General features: G+C 43.4%; 1 protein-coding gene across 1 annotated transcript; it reads right to left on the reverse strand.

Moving 5' to 3' along the window:
* Positions 1-628: 628 nt before the first annotated feature.
* HTR4 (5-hydroxytryptamine receptor 4) lies at positions 629-18,899 on the reverse strand. Its single transcript, XM_078861189.1, has 6 exons — positions 18,871-18,899; positions 16,246-16,368; positions 12,897-13,097; positions 9,046-9,199; positions 7,753-8,399; positions 629-776 (listed from the first exon to the last, which is right to left on the reverse strand). Exons 1-6 carry the CDS (start codon positions 18,897-18,899, stop codon positions 662-664), a joined length of 1,269 nt encoding a protein of 422 aa, XP_078717315.1. The 3' UTR covers positions 629-661.
* Between the last annotated feature and the right edge of the window lie 301 nt (positions 18,900-19,200).

A 19,200-nucleotide genomic window follows, 5' to 3' on the forward strand; every position in this document is an offset into this window, starting at 1 on the left:
ATTGGAGTATTGTAAAGCGAACACATTATTATCATTGATCCATTACGTATATCCAGGTACAAAAACCATCTAGGACACATTTTCATGGTGGACTAAGGATAGCAGTGAAATTAAACTGCATTGCATATGCTGCACGCTTAATAGCATTTGTACAACAAAAACATTAGTGGTGTGCAGACATTCATGCTATAAATAGTATTCAAAAGAATATTCCCATAAAAATCAGAATAAGTTGCATGCACGTTGTTTTGTATGCAAACGCGTATTTGTAACACTGACCTGCAACTACTTAAGAGCCAGTAGTTGCAAACTCACATTCAGGCATATGCATGCACGAAGCGTCAAACAAAAACAAAAGTGGAATAAATTTACAAAAAATAATGTAAAAATGTATCCATTCACAAAGCACAGCCCCATGCAAAGCAAAAGAAAACACTGTCCAACTGCAATGGGAAAAGTCGCAAATGCGAGCGGTAACAACATCAGCTTGAGACAAAAACAAAGCGAATCCATTTGCATGTCATTTTCTGGCATGGCCGAGGAGCAGAAAGATTGGAATTAATGGAGCAGCTAACTCTGTTATTAAATCACTGCAGCCCACAGCCAATGTGCAGCAGACACTTACAGTGCAGGGCAGGTGCCCAGAAGCTTTAGCAGCGGGTTAGACTGGACTGGGCGCCCCACAGAAATGTGTCACCAGTTTGGAGACAGCGGGGCAGGCCGCTGCCCGAGTCCGCGGGCGGCTGGTGAGGCGTGCGCGAGCTCGCACGCGCGCGCTGTGTAGAGGCACACGCGCGCACGCACACACACACACGTGGAAGCACGCACATGCGCGCGTACCACACGGCGTACATTCACGCACGGCACACGCGCAGCACAGGAGGACAGGGAGAGGTGCGAGAGGAGGAGAGGGAGTGCAGAGAAGGGACAAAAGCCTCTTAAACTCGAGGACACCGCAGTACAGCCGTAAAGGATTTGCGCTTCTGCTGCAGTGTGTTAGTATTAACAATGCAATGATATAACAGCCAGACTGTCCATTTTACAAAAAGTACAATTACGTTTCCAAAGATCATTTCGGGTGGCACCCCACGTTGTTTTGCATGATGTCCAATGTTTCTGACTTTTCACCCGCTGCAACATGACGCGAAACATCGGACATACTGCTGAACAACGTACAGCATAACGAGAAAACACACGGGAGAGCTGTACATCACAACTAAGACACGCTACGCGGTAACCCTACACTCACTCGGTCATAATCTTACTTTAATCCTTGGTGCTTGCCACCATCTAGGTATTTAACCATTATCGTCATTGTACAGCTATGAGCTTTACACCTGTAAACTCAGAGGGCAGTTTTAGTCCACATCACCGTCAGTAAATGCTCAACATCAATGTAAATTGAACAAGCATGTCGGTTCTTCATATTGCATCAAAGCGTGTTCATGCGAAGCCTATAAATAAGGGGACAACTACACCTACATCATCACGGTCCTGCACTTGCTGATCTCTCAGTGGAATAGCTGGACCAATAGTGCAGCGGTTTACTCTTTATGGAGTGCAAACACTTTACTATGTCATGCCTGGCCTTACACAAAAAGCTAGCCGGAGATTTGTAGCTTGAATTAAAGGTCAACAAGAGGACCAACAGTCATTTTCCAAAAAATCATCGACCCTGAGATAAAGAAAATGGAAGAGGCGCACTGTGGGGGCCACCCAGCCCCAGGTGAATTCTGCAGTGCCTTGCCCAGCACACAAAAGCAGATCGCTTTTGATAGGCACTGTCGAAAAAAAAGATGAAATACTAATGGAGTGTGATAATAACCGCAAATATTAGAATGTTTCTCACTGAACGTCCTCTGGAAGAAAAGTAATTTGAAGTATACATTCAAAGTTTGTAATTACGTGAACATTTTTTTTCCATTATATTTTACTTTCAGGTCATACAAATTTGCCCCGAAAAATATATTGTTTAAATATTAAACGAATATTCAAAATCAACTCATGCATGAAATAAATTCAATCACGTTGCATTTCAACAATGCCACAGTGATATTAAAGCTTGGAGCTCTTGCTGTGTCCATCGCATGTGCTGTCTGAATATTGCTGAAAACATGACTTTTTCATAAGTCCATTCAGCTTCACATGGCCAAAGAAAGCATGCTATAGTAATCTGGGTCTATAATGTTAACCAGAACTGTGGGTAGAAACACTGGGAGGGCATTTTTATAACCGGGGTTCATTTTCACAACACTTCACAGCTCATAAAATTCTGTTTTAATACAGCAACGGCGCATCATGAAGTTAGGTGAAATATCTCTCGGTGCAACAGTCCAAGCATTCACCAAATGTCGGTGCGTGGTAAGGTCACATTCGTCCCTCCAGGGTGCCCACGCTTTCTGGAAAAAATGTCGAGCTTGTAAGAAGGTTGCAACATATATCTAACTTTACTCACACGATCATCGATTCCTCCACCCACTTGGACGACTCGGTCCAACAGGCCAACTGTTTCGTCCGATTCTTACCATGTTCCAACACCACACCGCAGGTCAGACCACTTCTCTTTATGCTTTTTATTTGCTCCTGCTCGTGCTGCTCAATTTTGGCATTCGCTCCCATGGGATATTTTCCCAAGGACTTATAACATGGCTCAAATCAAGGAACATATTGAGTTGTATCTATTACATCCTCAATAGTCCTCTTCTGTTTGTTGATGGTCGCTTGGCATTTTGGGCCTGTGCTCAGAAAATGCGATAAAAATAGCACTAAGGGCTTCCAGCATTCGACTCCCCGCATGCACCGTGTTTAAATTCACATTATTACGTCAGCTGGCTGACAAGTCACCAATTTCACGAAAACACTCACATTCATCAATAACACTGCCATGAAAGGAAAAAAACATGTAGCAGGTGACGTTTCGGCAAATGATCCTTATAGCTGTACTCCGGGGTACCAAATAATACAAAATGGCCGAGGCAATTAAATATTTTATTTCTGGGACGCTATTTTTTCCAGGGGTGTACTTAACTCCGCAACTGGGCTGCCAATCAATCTGAAATCAGTGCCACGCTCCACGATGTCGAAACGCAGCGAGGACGATTGCGCTGAAACCCTGAACGCTCGTATGCACCGTAGTGGTACATCGTGTACAGTTCGTCGAGATGAGTCGATTGCCGGATCGCCGACCATCAACAGACTAAAAATGACTGCATCACGGACATTATTCGAGAGCCGGGGTACTATTGTACCCCCGGGGTATCGCCATGATGTTCAAATGGCCCTTCTCCACCAGCGGCAGCGGTAGCAGCAGCAGCGACAGCGGCCATTACCTGAAAAGTCACCTATAATAATACACTTGTCCATTCAAGGCAGTGTTATTGACGAATGTGTCGAGTCCTTTTTAAATCCTTTATATTAAGTTCACTTGCTTGCTTGCTTAGGACCGTGCAAATCTTTCGGTCGTTTTTTAACCCACTTCCCGCGATCCAATCGAGCTGACATTTTCCACACAGACTCGTTGTGCGTGACAATTAATGTTCGTGAAAAAATTTTCCCAAAATTTTACACTGTTTAGGGAACATTTTTAAAATATTTAATTACCAATTGCTTAATGCTGGCAGACAATCATCTGACCCATAGGTGGCAGCCATCTCAAGCCAGAGGACGAGAGGACTCTAGTCGCCACGCATATAAAGGATTTATAGTGAAAAACTTTGTTTTTACGGGTTATACTTGTTGTTATTCGTGCTCATGCGCCATTGACAATGCAGCATCGGCAAATAAGTAATCTGTTTCCCCAATTTCATGGATCACATTGAAAATAGTTGAGAACAGCCCTCAAACAACCCACCGCTTAATGAATGCCTCCCCACGCAGCATCAATCGTGGGGGGAGGCAGGCAGGGCCAGTTTAAATATCGTCTCACCACTGACATTAACCACGGCTGGGAACCGAACCGAGGTAGCAGGGTTTTGGCGCAGTGCACATACCATTGTACCTCCGATTAGCACGGTTGGCTACGTATGGTGCAAAATAAATTAAACATGAGCAATACGCTCCACCCCTAGATTGAGAAGGGAGCCCCCTAAAACATAAATTGATTTCAGAAAAACATGTTTGTTGTTTGTTTGTTTCTTTAACCTTTAAGTTCTGTGCGATTAAATCTACAGTGGTGCTATGCCATTGTCTTGACATTGCAACTTCAACCTGCCCCACGTTGTTAAACATTATCTGCAACAAGAAGAGATACTGTGTCTCACAAACACACAATACATATTTAACAATCGTCTTTTCAGGTAGCAGTAGTCTTTGCAAAGAGCACTGCAAAAAACACGGTCACGTATGTTTGTTGAACTTATTTTGCACCGGACGGAGCCAACAGTGCACGGTAATAGCTTTTGCACCTGGAATCATTTGTTCTATTTCACATTACACTGGTGCTAAACTTTTTCAATTAAAAAGACATGCAGTATGAAGTAATTGCTTGGGAAATGGCAGAAGTTTCAAATAAATTACGGACCAGGTGGCTCAGTGGTCGAGTGAACGGTTCACAAGAGGAATGTTTTGGGAGTTCAAATCCTGTTTTGGGGGGGGGAATTGACTCAGCCCATCATCCCTCCGAGGTGAATAAAGTGAGTACCGTGTTTTGTCGAGAAGCCAACAGTGGTTGTAAAATGGTGGACATTTTCACCACTGGATCCGGGGCTGCAAACGGGGCATGAGCACTGCCTACATAACAAGCTGGTTAGCACGCTTCAACTGTTAACCGCAGAGGAACCAGAGCTCCATTCCAGCCACGGCTAACACCATGGCCAAATAATATCAAAACCTAGACCTGCCCCCCCCATCTCCCCTTCAGCGGGGGCAGCAGGGGGAGGGGCCGTCCTGGTCCGCCCTTTGCCAACCCACACCTAGCAGCAGCGTGATGTATGGTAAGTAAAAAAAAACCTATGAGCAATATTCAGTGCCGGATTATCCTAGTAGCAAAACTAGCATATTCTACGGGCCTCGCACTTTCAAGGGCCCCGCGCTAAATGCATTCAAGCTATCAATGCCGGTTCAGTGATTATGCACTTTCTTTATTACTATAGTACTATAGTGCCTTCAACTTTTATGAACGACTGGGTGTTTAAGGTTAGCGATTTGTCGTATTATCTGGCTGTATAAAAATAACTTACTTTACTACACAAGTAAAACATTTGTATTCTTTGGGTCTTTCGGTAAAGTCACGTAGATAGTTAAAAAGCGTTAAGTCAAGATTTAAAAATTTGTGTTTTAATATTTACTTTTTTTTATCTTTGGGCCCCTTTATAATATATGCTACAGGCCCCACACTAGCTTAATCTGGCACTGCCAATATCGTGTGGGGTGGCCCTTCATCTAGCATTGGATTGAGAATGGCTAGAATTTATGAAAATATATTTGTAGAAAATTATGTCTGGCTGGGAGGTACAGCGGTAGAGCGTGCAGTTCACAATCGGGAGGTCGCAAGTTAAAATGCCATTTGGTGCTCGATTCAATCCACTAATATTTTGGTGTTGAAAGGATGAGCACAAGCTCTGTAGGCAAGTGATTGATAATTGTCCTAAGGATGGACTCACTCTGTCATAAAAATGTGGAATTTCCACCACTGGATTAAATGCTGTAAACAGCAGATGTGTACTTGCTTCAACGCTCATTAGAGCAGGAAATCCCTTTGACTTGATGTTAATAAATGAAGGCACCTGCAGGTAAACTTCGAAAGGCAAATAAGTCATGCAGCTGAGCAACAACCTTCCACAATTACTTAGCATGAGGAAGTGGGGCAAAAAAAACATCAAAGACTGCAAATCCTGTGTACACCAAATATTTGGTTTTACAAAACTAAATATCCGTAGAAACATCACAGCTAATAGCCCTTTTTAAAATATTCAAAACAACGCTACATGCACGTAGGAGTGGACTTGCACATGTGCATCCAACATGCAGGATAACATGAGCTAGAGCTCATCAAACTGTATTCCGATTAATTTAAGAGTGGTGGAAGAGATTTCATTACAAGCATATTATAGCCATCTTGCTGGGAATCGGAGAGAGAGACGTTTGCGAATCGGAGCGATGTCTGCACGTCTTCTTCCTCCATAAAAAAAACTATTTTTGTTACCGACAATAAGTCACCAATTGCCATTCTGAACGTATATATATGTGCCACCAGTTGTGAAATTCCAGCCAAAGACAGGTTGAAAACTAATTAAGCGCTCAATTGCATCTAACTGGCTTTCCTAGTAAAGTGCAAGGAGGGGGAAAAAGATCTTAAATCAAACCGATGATATACCCTCGTTTTAAAAATGATGCTGAATAAGTAACGCAGCACCAAATGCCATGCTTCACGCACACCTTCAGCATTTTACAACTTGCGAGAGACCTGCAATAGAGCTTATCGCCTTCAGTTACAACGAACCTTTGTACCTTAACCCAGATCAAAAGTTACATAAAGCATTTTATCTAAAAACAAAAGAGGTTGTGCTAAAAATAAGGTGGCTGATAAGCCACGACGCTGTTGCTTGTTGCCCATGTGGCTTCAATGGACATCCATCTCTTGGCAACAAAACAACATTCCAACAGCGCCACAACACAGAATATTGAATTATTCTTGTGAGCCATTTGAAGTCTGCTTCATATTAAAAAAAAATCCACGATTCGCCAGCAAGCAAAATGCAATGTGACATAGCACCCAGAGGCATTCTGTTTACCGTGGAATACGTACCACTTAAAGTAATGTAACAAGTGAAGGAATTGCTATCACATACTATGCAAGTATTTGTTTAACGACCTATAAACACACACTTGGACCCTGAACTACCAACCGTGTTACAATAAAACAATAAAATCAGGCGAGTGCCCGACTGGTAAGAACTGGATATTGACACTGTTTCCTCAATTGGGAACAGAAGGATTTTTTTTCACGTATTAAATTTTGCAACTCCCCCCCCACCCCTCATCCAAAACACCGATTAAATAATTGTCAATTGGCTAAGGTGTGGTGGGTCAGAGTGCTGAGCCAGCACCACTGAGAACCTGGGTTTGAATCCTGGCAACCAGTTATGGTTCGAAAACCGGGGCATCAAGTAGAGCGAGTTGATGTTCTCAGCTCAGTGACTAATGACTGTACACACGTGAAAAAACACATCGTATTTAAATTTGGTTTGAACTTTATTAACTAAATTCCAGTTCTGAAAATTGAAAATAATGGTTTGACTGCCAAGCGGCAAACCATCTCACTGCAGAGGGCATGGGAAAGGCCACTGGAAGGATTTTTTGAGAGACATTCTCTGACACATCAGGTGTGTTTGCTCTGTGAGATCCTAAACTAAGTCTTCGCCTCGAGACATTAGCACAATTGGAATACACTGGGGGGGGGAAGAAAAAACGAATGTTTTAAAATTTTTAGTCACGTGGGATTGTTTGACCATACTTCCCTATGCTGATCAGCACGACTTGGTGAAGTGGGGGTTAAAGGCCAGCTGGAATATATAACTCGCGTAATATATTATCTGTGGTCAAGGATCAAACCCAGGCCGTGAAGTTCATACCGCAGCGCGCTGACCACTGCACCACCGCTCCCACCCTATTGGCAAAGTGTTCGGCAAATAGATATAATAAGACACCAGTGCTTCTACACTTCTTACCGGTAAACATCTCTCCAAGCAGCTAAATACTGAAAAGGGAGAAACCATGCACGTACGCGAGCATGCCAAAGCCAGGACAGCTCACCTGGGCACCGGCTGGACAGTGCTGCCGTTGGTGCTGACGGAGTAGCGCACGGAGTGGCCGCTGAAGGACGAGCGGCGGTAACGAGCCGCGTCCCAGCAGCACAGGATGGCGAGGAAAGCGCGGCGGAACGAGCGGTTGAGGAACGCGTAGAGGAGTGGATTGAGCGCCGAGTTGGCATAGCCCAACCACAGCCACGCGTCCCACAGCTGTGGCGGCGTGTCATAGTTCACGAACGGGTCGATCACATTGTTGATGAAGAACGGCGCCCAGCACAGGCAGAAGCAGCCCATGATGATCGCCAGAGTCTTGGCCGCCTTCGTCTCGTGACGGAAGCGCGTCGACTGCGTTTGCACCATCGTGGCCTGGGCCACCGGCACCAGATGCTGGGCCCTCAGTGGCGACGCGGCGCCCGAGGTCACCATTGTCACTTCGTCACCCGTGGTGTCCTTCGAGACGGCGCGCTGCAGCGAGCCGATCTGGCGCGCGTGGGCGCGGGCCGTCACGTAGATGCGCTGGTACGCGGCCGCCATGAGCCCCAGGGGGATGTAGAAGGCAACGAGAGAGCAGGCCACCGCGTACACCTTGTTCACCATGAAGATGCAGTGCGTCTGGTTCGCCTCCTTCGCCTGACCTAGCCGGAGCTCAAGCTGTGGCGCACGCGACTCGTAGGTTAGGTTACCGCAGCGAAGCCACAGAAAATCGTGAAATAGCTCGCACAAAACAAGTCACACTTTTTAATATTTACATCACGCAGCGTGTAAAAAAAACCCAGCGTTAACATCGCTATGTTACTGATGTATAGAGACTTATATCATCTGTATAACCTACCTAGGCTGATGGGGCAATTGCTGTTAGCGAGAACCGATGAAAGCTGGCACAATACACGGGGGGGAGGGGGTGGTTTGGCCAGCACCACGTCCAATCAACCGCTTTTTTCTCCCCAATGCCGATGTACACGTACCCCACCAGCTACCCATTTAAAGCCGAGTCAAGCTAAGGGACGGCCCAGGACCATTTCAGATATACCTCCAACGATGTTAGCCAAAGCCTGGAATCAAACTCAGGTTACCGGGGTTCGTAGCGCAGTGCGCTAACCACTACACTACCACTCAGACACATGCATATATCCTACTGTCAGACGCATAGAGACACATTCACGCAGTATATAAACACAGTCGCCGACAAATTAATAATATATTTGACATGGCTGAAATGAGGCCACCGCAAATGTGAGTCTTATCAGAGATATGGCGGCGACCGAGCGAGGGGCTGGCAGGCATCCAAGAGAAACACCTGTTGTTCTATGCCGATGATGTTCCAGCCGTTGGCTATGGGGATGAACGAGATGAGGGAAGGGACGACCCAACACGCCCCCAGCATCAGCCCCACTCTCAGCGGCGTCATTTTATTTTGGTAGACCAGGGGCTTGCAGCAAATGGCGTAGAACCTGCACACGGACACACGTTTGCGTTGAAGCTTCCCGAGTGTACACACACGGGCAACTTTGTGCACATATAAGGGGCGGCAAGTGGAGAAGCAGAGTAATCACCATTGAGAGTTGTCAATCACCAAGGATAAATCCACGAAACGTTTAAATGGACTTTTGCATGAAATGGCTTTCCCATAAATTACAGCGACAATGAAACGAAACTTCTGCTGGCCTGCAGTCGGTTTTGAGTACACAAAGTGTTTCGCAGTTGAATGCAAAAGTTTGGCAATTGCACGCACAACAGAAGTGAGAGCTCTTAGTCTTTTTCTAATCTATCACTAATTCAATTATAATGATGAATATTGGCGATTTTTTCTCAAAAAAAGTTTCAACACGATGCCATTTGTTTGTAAATGAAGCACGATATAAATAATTATTTCCTATCAAAGTCCATTACAAATGGGGCACAACCACAGAGCGTTCTTCAACGCAGAGTGATATATTGCCGCAATTATTCTGCAAGATTCCTCACGTGGCTGCCAGAGTGGGTTATGGATAGGCACACGGGTGGCACACTTTGTTGAGCAACGTTGTGCTTGCATCAGTTCATGCCAATAAAGTTATCCTCATTGAATACGCAGTGGGGATGGACGAACTCGAGGATCGCAGAAATAAAAGTGTGCTCGCTGAGAGCAGGCGGTTGGTTTGGAGGTGCAACACATTTGGAGGCTGTTAGCTATTGGCAATATGCGGTGTCTTTCATCTCCACCGTGCGCCAAGTGCAGAACTGAGCGCTAATATTAGAACGAGATGACTTGAGTCAAGGCCTATTGGCACAGGCACAAAGTCAAAGTCCAAATTAAGATTTACGCACATATATATAAAAAAAATATCTCAGAGACCAGAATAGTTGTGCATGCCTAGACAATATAATGGCACAGCGTTCTAAGCTGGTGCACATTTTTTTTTACACTAGGTGTGGTCAATAGCAGTAATGGCAGTCATTGTATCCATATTGACTCCCGATATGTTTAAAGTAGCGTGTAATTACCCATTAATGGTTACCCCCAGTGCACACAAATTGAGAATTCCGTTGCAAATTGGTGAACTGTGAGACATTAGAGTTGAGTTTAGTCACTGCTGGATTTGAATCCCAATTGCTTGGGAAGGAGGACTCATCACTAACCTGTACCATATGTGCTAGTGAATTCAACCTCACTGACACCGTGTATGATAATTGGTTCTTTACCCTGCTATCTGGCAACAAAACTGACACCTTTTTACAAGGAGTCATGTTTGCATAGACCGCAATACCTGCAGTCATAATACAAACAAAAGAACATAACTCTGATAATGTGCACTGTCCTTGAAGTTGATTGGTCCACACCCGAGACAGCTTTCCTTAGAGCCTAGTCTCATATGGGTTGGACCAGATGACGCCAAAAGGCGCACAACTCAAGGACAATGCACCATCAGAGTATGAGAGCTCGGGGCAAGCATCTACACTATGGGAACCTCATTTGCCAGTAAAAATATGATAATTGGTTCTTTACCCTGCTATCTGGCAACAAAACTGACACCTTTTTACAAGGAGTCATGTTTGCATAGACCGCAATACCTGCAGTCATAATACAAACAAAAGAACATAACTCTGATAATGTGCACTGTCCTTGAAGTTGATTGGTCCACACCCGAGACAGCTTTCCTTAGAGCCTAGTCTCATATGGGTTGGACCAGATGACGCCAAAAGGCGCACAACTCAAGGACAATGCACCATCAGAGTATGAGAGCTCGGGGCAAGCATCTACACTATGGGAACCTCATTTGCCAGTAAAAATATGATAATTGGTTCTTTACCCTGCTATCTGGCAACAAAACTGACACCTTTTTACAAGGAGTCATGTTTGCATAGACCGCAATACCTGCAGTCATAATACAAACAAAAGAACATAACTCTGATAATGTGCACTGTCCTTGAAGTTGATTGGTCCACACCCGAGACAGCTTTCCTTAGAGCCTAGTCTCATATGGGTTGGACCAGATGACGCCAAAAGGCGCACAACTCAAGGACAATGCACCATCAGAGTATGAGAGCTCGGGGCAAGCATCTACACTATGGGAACCTCATTTGCCAGTAAAAATATGATAATTGGTTCTTTACCCTGCTATCTGGCAACAAAACTGACACCTTTTTACAAGGAGTCATGTTTGCATAGACCGCAATACCTGCAGTCATAATACAAACAAAAGAACATAACTCTGATGGTTCCCATAGTGTAGATGCTTGCCCCGAGCTCTCATACTCTGATGGTGCATTGTCCTTGAGTTGTGCGCCTTTTGGCGTCATCTGGTCCAACCCATATGAGACTAGGCTCTAAGGAAAGCTGTCTCGGGTGTGGACCAATCAACTTCAAGGACAGTGCACATTATCAGAGTTATGTTCTTTTGTTTGTATTATGACTGCAAGTATTGCGGTCTATGCAAACATGACTCCTTGTAAAAAGGTGTCAGTTTTGTTGCCAGATAGCAGGGTAAAGAACCAATTATCATATTTTTACTGGCAAATGAGGTTCCCATAGTGTAGATGCTTGCCCCGAGCTCTCATACTCTGATGGTGCATTGTCCTTGAGTTGTGCGCCTTTTGGCGTCATCTGGTCCAACCCATATGAGACTAGGCTCTAAGGAAAGCTGTCTCGGGTGTGGACCAATCAACTTCAAGGACAGTGCACATTATCAGAGTTATGTTCTTTTGTTTGTATTATGACTGCAGGTATTGCGGTCTATGCAAACATGACTCCTTGTAAAAAGGTGTCAGTTTTGTTGCCAGATAGCAGGGTAAAGAACCAATTATCATATTTTTACTGGCAAATGAGGTTCCCATAGTGTAGATGCTTGCCCCGAGCTCTCATACTCTGATGGTGCATTGTCCTTGAGTTGTGCGCCTTTTGGCGTCATCTGGTCCAACCCATATGAGACTAGGCTCTAAGGAAAGCTGTCTCGGGTGTGGACCAATCAACTTCAAGGACAGTGCACATTATCAGAGTTATGTTCTTTTGTTTGTATTATGACTGCAGGTATTGCGGTCTATGCAAACATGACTCCTTGTAAAAAGGTGTCAGTTTTGTTGCCACATAGCAGGGTAAAGAACCAATTATCATATTTTTACTGGCAAATGAGGTTCCCATAGTGACACCGTGTATTTAAAAATGAGCAATGTTCCAGAAAGTCTTTTGAAAGTATGCATTTTATCCGAAATATTCTCCTTTTTAGAATTCCTTCATGTTATGGTACTTGACAAATTCTGGATCATGGAAGAAAATGAGCATTACATGCAGTCCAGTACTTGTGAAAGTCACAAGGAAACTGGCTTAGTACAAAAGTATCAGAAACTAAATACCTGGCACAGTCTGTAAGAAGTTCCAATTCTTCATTACGCTATTCAATGTACCAAAGAGTTCACCCAAAAAAATCTGCTTTTTATTGACAACCTTGAACTAACCCCAGCGTTAAAATGCAGATTTGTAGGTCTAACTTCATGCGCAGAGGTTTAGAGTTATTGGGGTTGATAAATACTATCGGGGCTACGATTGGTGATATGCACAGGATGTGGGCATGAAGGGGGGGGGGATAATTTATCAACTGAGCTTTGGGCGGGGTTTTTGGGACCACCGTGGAAATTGACGTTGAGTGGACAGATGTTGTGGTGAGGAATTACCTGTCCAACGCGATGCAGCAGAGGTGCATGATGGAGGCAGTGGTAAACATGACGTCAAAGGAGGTGCGAATTATGCAGAATTTGTCGCCATAGGGCCAGTCGTTCTGCACCCTCTCCACAGCCCCAAAGGGCATCACAAGAATAGCCACCAGAAGGTCTGCCACTGCCAGTGACACAATGAAGTAGTTGGTCTTGATTTTTCTAACAAACGATATAAATTAACATGGGCATTGTTAAAACGAATGCATCGTTGATAACATTTTTGAATCTTGACTTAAAGCTTTCGTGACTGCAGGAATTCATATTCTTTGGGTCTTTCGGTAAAGTCACGGACGACCACTTGTGTTGCGATCAAAACGTCGTAGTTTTTTGGTTATTTTCTTTGAACCTATCTATGTGATTTTACCGAAAAACCCAAAGAATAAACATTTTTAAGTGTCAGTTTTGTTAAGTGTTTCTACACCCATCATAAAATAGCAAAACCTTGTGGCAAAGGGATACAAAAACACATTAAAATATATACTCTTTGGTTCTTTCGGTAAAGTCACGTAGGTATAAAATAAAATAAATCACGACGTTTCGGGCGCAACACAAGCGTCCGTCATCAGGTGGGAAAGCATGACATTAAAATATGCGTTCAGTGTCTCATCCTTGAGGTTAAAAATGTTACAGCTCAGTAACAGATTCAGCATTTAACTTCAGAGAGCATATTATAAGGACACTGGTTTATACCCGAGGCTGTAAATTTCTCACCTCAAGTAACAAAAAAATCCCTGTGGGGTTAGCATCGTATCCACAACAAATGTGGCCACGACAATCATGCAATTATAAATTGAAAAGTAAGCATCCATTCATTCCATTAAAAAAAGGTATTGAACCACCACCTCGTACACCAAAACTTGACAATGCATTGGGTGAGCTAATCTGATGACTCAGAAGCCGAGGCCACTTAATGTGCAGCCACCAAAGCAAAGTTGAATGTGCCAGAGCCATTTCTGAAATCCATGTCAAGGTAGGGAAGAGCTCAATCTCACGCCTCTATTCTTTGCCTCTGGGTCACATTTAGCTTGCATCTATTCACGGAGGTTCCAGGCGGAGTTGAATTAACAAGCACATATTTGTATATAATATCATATTTCCCACCGTGACCAGTTGCTAACCTTATGGCGAATGCCCGCAAGCACAGATGCATAAAATAAAAGGTGCTCCCTTTATGCCCTTCGTTGCTGCTGCACAACAAACGCAGTGGGTTAACCGCAAATGGACACCGTGAACACCTGGGCAATGAACACGTATGAAATTTTTATGCATTCACAGAGTTGGCTGTTAATTAGGTTTTCGACGCATTGGGAATGTAAACTCAACCATAAGGAGGGAGTTTGAACCCTCAATTCATGAAGATGTTTCAGCTGTGACTCACAATCCTGACTATTGTCATCCACAAATAAATAAATGTATAATGCACCTCAACCACAGATCCCTCACAATGTCCACTGGAATGCGTTAATGGGAATATAAGAGTAGACCATACAGGGCATATTAGATTCCCATTAGCCTTTTCCAAAAGCCTGCTAATGAGAAGGTTTTTCATTTTTGATGCAATGGGTAGTGCTGGGTGTATGACCACCAGATGAGGACCTCAGACAAAGATAATAGTGTGTCGTAAATTAAAGCTGCGTGAAAACTGTCTATAGCAACTGCGTGTGTTGTTTATTTGCTTTCGGTCATGCATCCAAAAGCTACTACGAATGAAATAAATATATTCAATAGCTATTTTTTGTAAAGCAAGTGGCATTTACTTTGGCGAGAAAAACAAAACAAAAAAGCTTGCAAATAAACCACAGGGTAAAGGTACAGCTCTGCAATTGTTTTGCTCATGTCACTGCTAGCAGAAGAGCCTTTACTAGAGGGAGCTCTAGAGGGCCCCTCTAGAGACTGCATTTGGTCTACTCATAAACTGACTTGTATATTAATACAATTAACAAGTTAATAAAAGGAAAGTATTATATATTGTTTTGTTTCACCATCACAGACCAGAAATAAAGATCTCCACAGCGAGCGATATGGGACATAAGGGTCAGTGTGTCATGCTTATTTAAAATACTGCACGTCACATTCCACTTTCAACACGACGGTTCACACGACACCACCGCCACCACAAAAAGTCTGATAAAACAGAATCTCATACAGAGCTATTGCTTCAGAATCTCGTACGCGTAATGAAGCAGATAGAGCGTTGCGTTGGCGTACAAAGAATGTCCCTCTCACACACGGCAGACAAATAGGTTTTGATGGCTTCTGAAATTGGCTGAGACAGTGGGCAATAGTTTGAAGTCAATGTCAACCAGCTAGCAGGGTAAACCCATTATAATATAGTATATGACATGGGGGAAGGGGGGGGGGAAGAGATGTTTTCTCTACGTCTGTACAAATCTGGTGAAGCAGATAAGGCGGGGGTGGGTGATTGGTACAAGGTCAGATACCTACTTGGAATAGCTGTGTCACTGTAGACAATTTTATACCATAAATGCGTTTGATATCATAGCGACGCTCGTTCTGCTGCAAATACATTTTAAATGTGAGCAATGCTAACCAAACTCCATACTAATCCTTCCAGTAGGAAACACATCCTCTTAAATGGGATTTATATCCGGACAAGTGGTGCCATTACACAAAAGATGCATTTGCGCATTGCTTTTTTTCTCCTTTTCAGATGGATTATAAGAGGAGAGGGGGGGGGGAAAGGGGGTGTGGTTGTGTAACACCGAGCCAACCTGCAAGGGTCAAATGAGGATCCGCTGCCAATGTTCTCCTCTTATGTTTCTGGAACAATCAATGGGATGGCTTAAAGCCATTGCTGCAAACGTAACCACGGGGCCCAGCCGAGTGAACGCGTGCACTCAAAGTGTTCCGAGGCAGTTTACACCTGCGGTTTGTTTCTGTCCCGGTTGAGGGGGCGGCAGGGGGGGGGTTGCAGGTGGACTGGATAAAAGTATAAACTCCGCTCTCTGTGTCTCCATACATGAATACATCGATTGTTTGTTCCATCGGACTTTTCGATTTCCACGTCAATTTTATGAAGCAGCATTTGCTAAAAATGAGCAAACTGTGGACAATTTCAACCTTCTGGGTCTCATCAGCATAGGCAGGTTGGTAAAACAATTACGAGATGCCTCTAGGAAAGATCACACCATGCAACCTATGTGACTCCAATCAATGCAAGAAGCAATGCCCTGCACAAACTCATTACGCACTGCCGTGAAACGTCATGGGTAATGGCATATTTACGCAAAACTACTTTGCGTCTCCACATAGGTCGTTGGACCTGATGATCGACAGAGGGTCTCACCGGAGGTGTCTATCCTTGCACACAGCAACCACTACCAGCAGGTTGCCCAGAATGGTCACAGCGATGATGATGGAGAAGATGCCAGCAAGGATGTACTTCTCGGCTTGGCTGGATGTCTCATCGCTTACGGGATGACAAGAGCAAAGAGGGACGTGGTATTAGCTGCAGCCACCTCCAGCAGGCAAAGTGCTACCACGCTGCGTCTTTGATCGTGGTCAAAAAACCTATCAAATGCTCTACTGAGCTTTTAAAGAATAATTTGTACCAACAGCAGGATAGTTTATAGTGTGAAACAAACAAACAAGTCAATAACTTTGAACCAAACAGTTTATTTTTTATTTTTTGAGAAAAACATTTTAGCCATATGTTCGCCAGCTCAGTCTGCTCGAAAGACGATCTCTCATTTGCTCAGTATTTAATCATGATGCTGTGTTCCAAACCTACTGGCCATACTTTAAATAGCCACCGAATATATCCAATGAATAACCAGATGAGAAGCGCATGCCACTTCATTCTCTAGATTTTATTTACAGCCCTTCATCAATCCACTGTTGGACGAAAGCCTCCTCATGCCAGTGTCTGTCAATGGGGTTGTTTGACCATACTTCACCACCCTGGTCAATATAGGTTGATGAAGGAGTGCGGGCACTCAGGAGTGGTTCAGCTATCACTCATCACTGACTAGCATTACCCATTGCTGCAAATCAAATCCAGGTCACTCACTTCATATTGCGGTGTGCTAACCACGATGCTTCCACGCCACCACTTAATTCTCGACCAAATTAAAATCCCTAATAATGTTGCAGTGAAATGTATAGAGTACTAAAGTGCTGTGGGAATAACCGATTGAACGTTGTTATTTTTTTTACAAAAAAATACTTAACTATTCATTTCAAACCCAAATGTGCTCTTTCCAAAAAGACGAAGTTCACCATTTGCACATGCGTTGACAACGGTCTTCTCCAATACAACGCCAATCACTGAGAGATGGGCAAGTCATGAAGGCGGAAAGCAATTCTGTGCAATTTTCCATTCCGTACCGATGAATTGTAGAAAGCATGCAGCAATTACTAGGTGCCACAATTGATTTTTCCAAAAGATATTAATGTTGAACAATATTACTTTTTTTTTAAAGTAAAACAATTGAAGGCAATTGCATTTTCATTTTCTGTTTTGTGCAGGCCTGCTTTTTCAGAACCCATTCCATATTGTGCGATAAAGGCGAGCCACACAGAATGACGTTTGAATAGCATTATTATTATCAATACTATGTGTGGAATTGTGTTTTGTGCAATTAATATCCAAGCACGCATACCACTGTAGCTATGAGACTAATGTAGCCTGTATAATTAGATATATTCTAGGCAGAACCCATAAAGTAAAGAGAAATTAGACAAAAAATTAAGATATCTCATGTTGGCAAGCCTTACACCTACATGCCCACTCTTGCTCACTGCATGCCCATTTACCTGCATGTTAATGATGGAATGTGTGGGCTGCATTTCTAATGCCCTGACATGCCAGAAAAGTTGGTGCGAAATTTTATGTCGGTGTCTAAGCCAATGCTATCTTGAAGTTCTTTTCAATGTAGAATATAACATCACAAATATCTCAAGCTAGCCGATACATCTCCTGGATAGAGTTTCTCCACACAATGTGTAAATTAAGTCTGGTCCACTTTTGTGCACCGCGTTCGATTGTGACAACATGTTTAACACCTGCAGGCTTGTCTCATTCCTTAAAGCCACCTTCTGAAGCATCTATTTAAAGAAACGTCACTTCTTCACGCTTTGTGCACTTCAGATCAACATTTGTTTTTATATTTTCATTCAGGACATAAAATATGCAATTGGTGTAAGCTTTCCATAAGCTTTGTGCACTTCAGATCAACATTTGTTTTTATATTTTCATTCAGGACATAAAATATGCAATTGGTGTAAGCTTTCCATAGTCACAAACGCTCATGTGTCATTTGAAAAGTATCAAATGACAGAGGCTGCAATGGATATCAGGGTAAATGAATATACTCAAGAGACACCAACAAATATAGGTGATTTGTGGTGGCTTAGGGGTCAGTGCACCGAGATGGCACGCCTAAGATCTTGGGTTCTTATCTTGGCAGCCACCTGTGATTATCCAGGGTTCTCAAGCGTAGCGAGCTAATGTTATCATCCTGGTAAAAAAAAATTAATGAGAACAAATAATGAATTGATTTGCCTGTTAAAACGATGGACATTTATTCTCTGTAGGGTGCGTGGGAAAGCCTAATCCACACTCGGAGGGGATGAGGAGGTCACTTTGAAAGCACCTTGGCAGTAGTTCTGATAATATTCTTCTACAGGCAATTTTCTATTGCATAGGGGCAATTGCATTGCTCTGCAAGCGTTCCAAATCAGTGCTTCGTCTCAATTACAAAGTAAAAAAAAAGAATAATATTGCATGAGTAAACATGTGGTAACTTGTTAAACAATTACACCAATTCGTCCACGTACACTCATTAAATGGTCCATCGTGTTACTGCTACCACATTTCCTTCGACAAAATACACTCGACTGCACTTTACAGAGACCTGTATACATTTAAGTGACGATGCCAGGTTACGGTCAACACAGTAAAGCCACTTACTTGTTAAAGGTGGTGTTATTGCCATACATTTCTGTTTTCTGGCATCAGCGTACGTGCCGAAAAGGCACAGGGCAAAGGCGGCAGCCAAAATCTGCGGGGGAAATTTGAAGAGAGAAAAAAAAATCAGCTTTGACGACTGTGGATTTCGCACAAGACGATGCCCATTCAAGTTATAACATGCAAATGTTGCAAAAAGTCAAGGGAAAAAAAATCACAGTTGACCTTTGTACCTGTTTATGAAGCATTGCACTCCTTTAAAACCACATTTGACTGAATAACAGGCACACGTTTCGTGTTCTGACCGTAATTAAAATGTTTGCAGCATCATCA

The sequence above is a fragment of the Lampetra fluviatilis genome, chromosome 12 (assembly GCF_964198595.1).
Source record: "Lampetra fluviatilis chromosome 12, kcLamFluv1.1, whole genome shotgun sequence".
Classification (NCBI taxonomy): Eukaryota; Metazoa; Chordata; class Hyperoartia; order Petromyzontiformes; family Petromyzontidae; genus Lampetra; species Lampetra fluviatilis.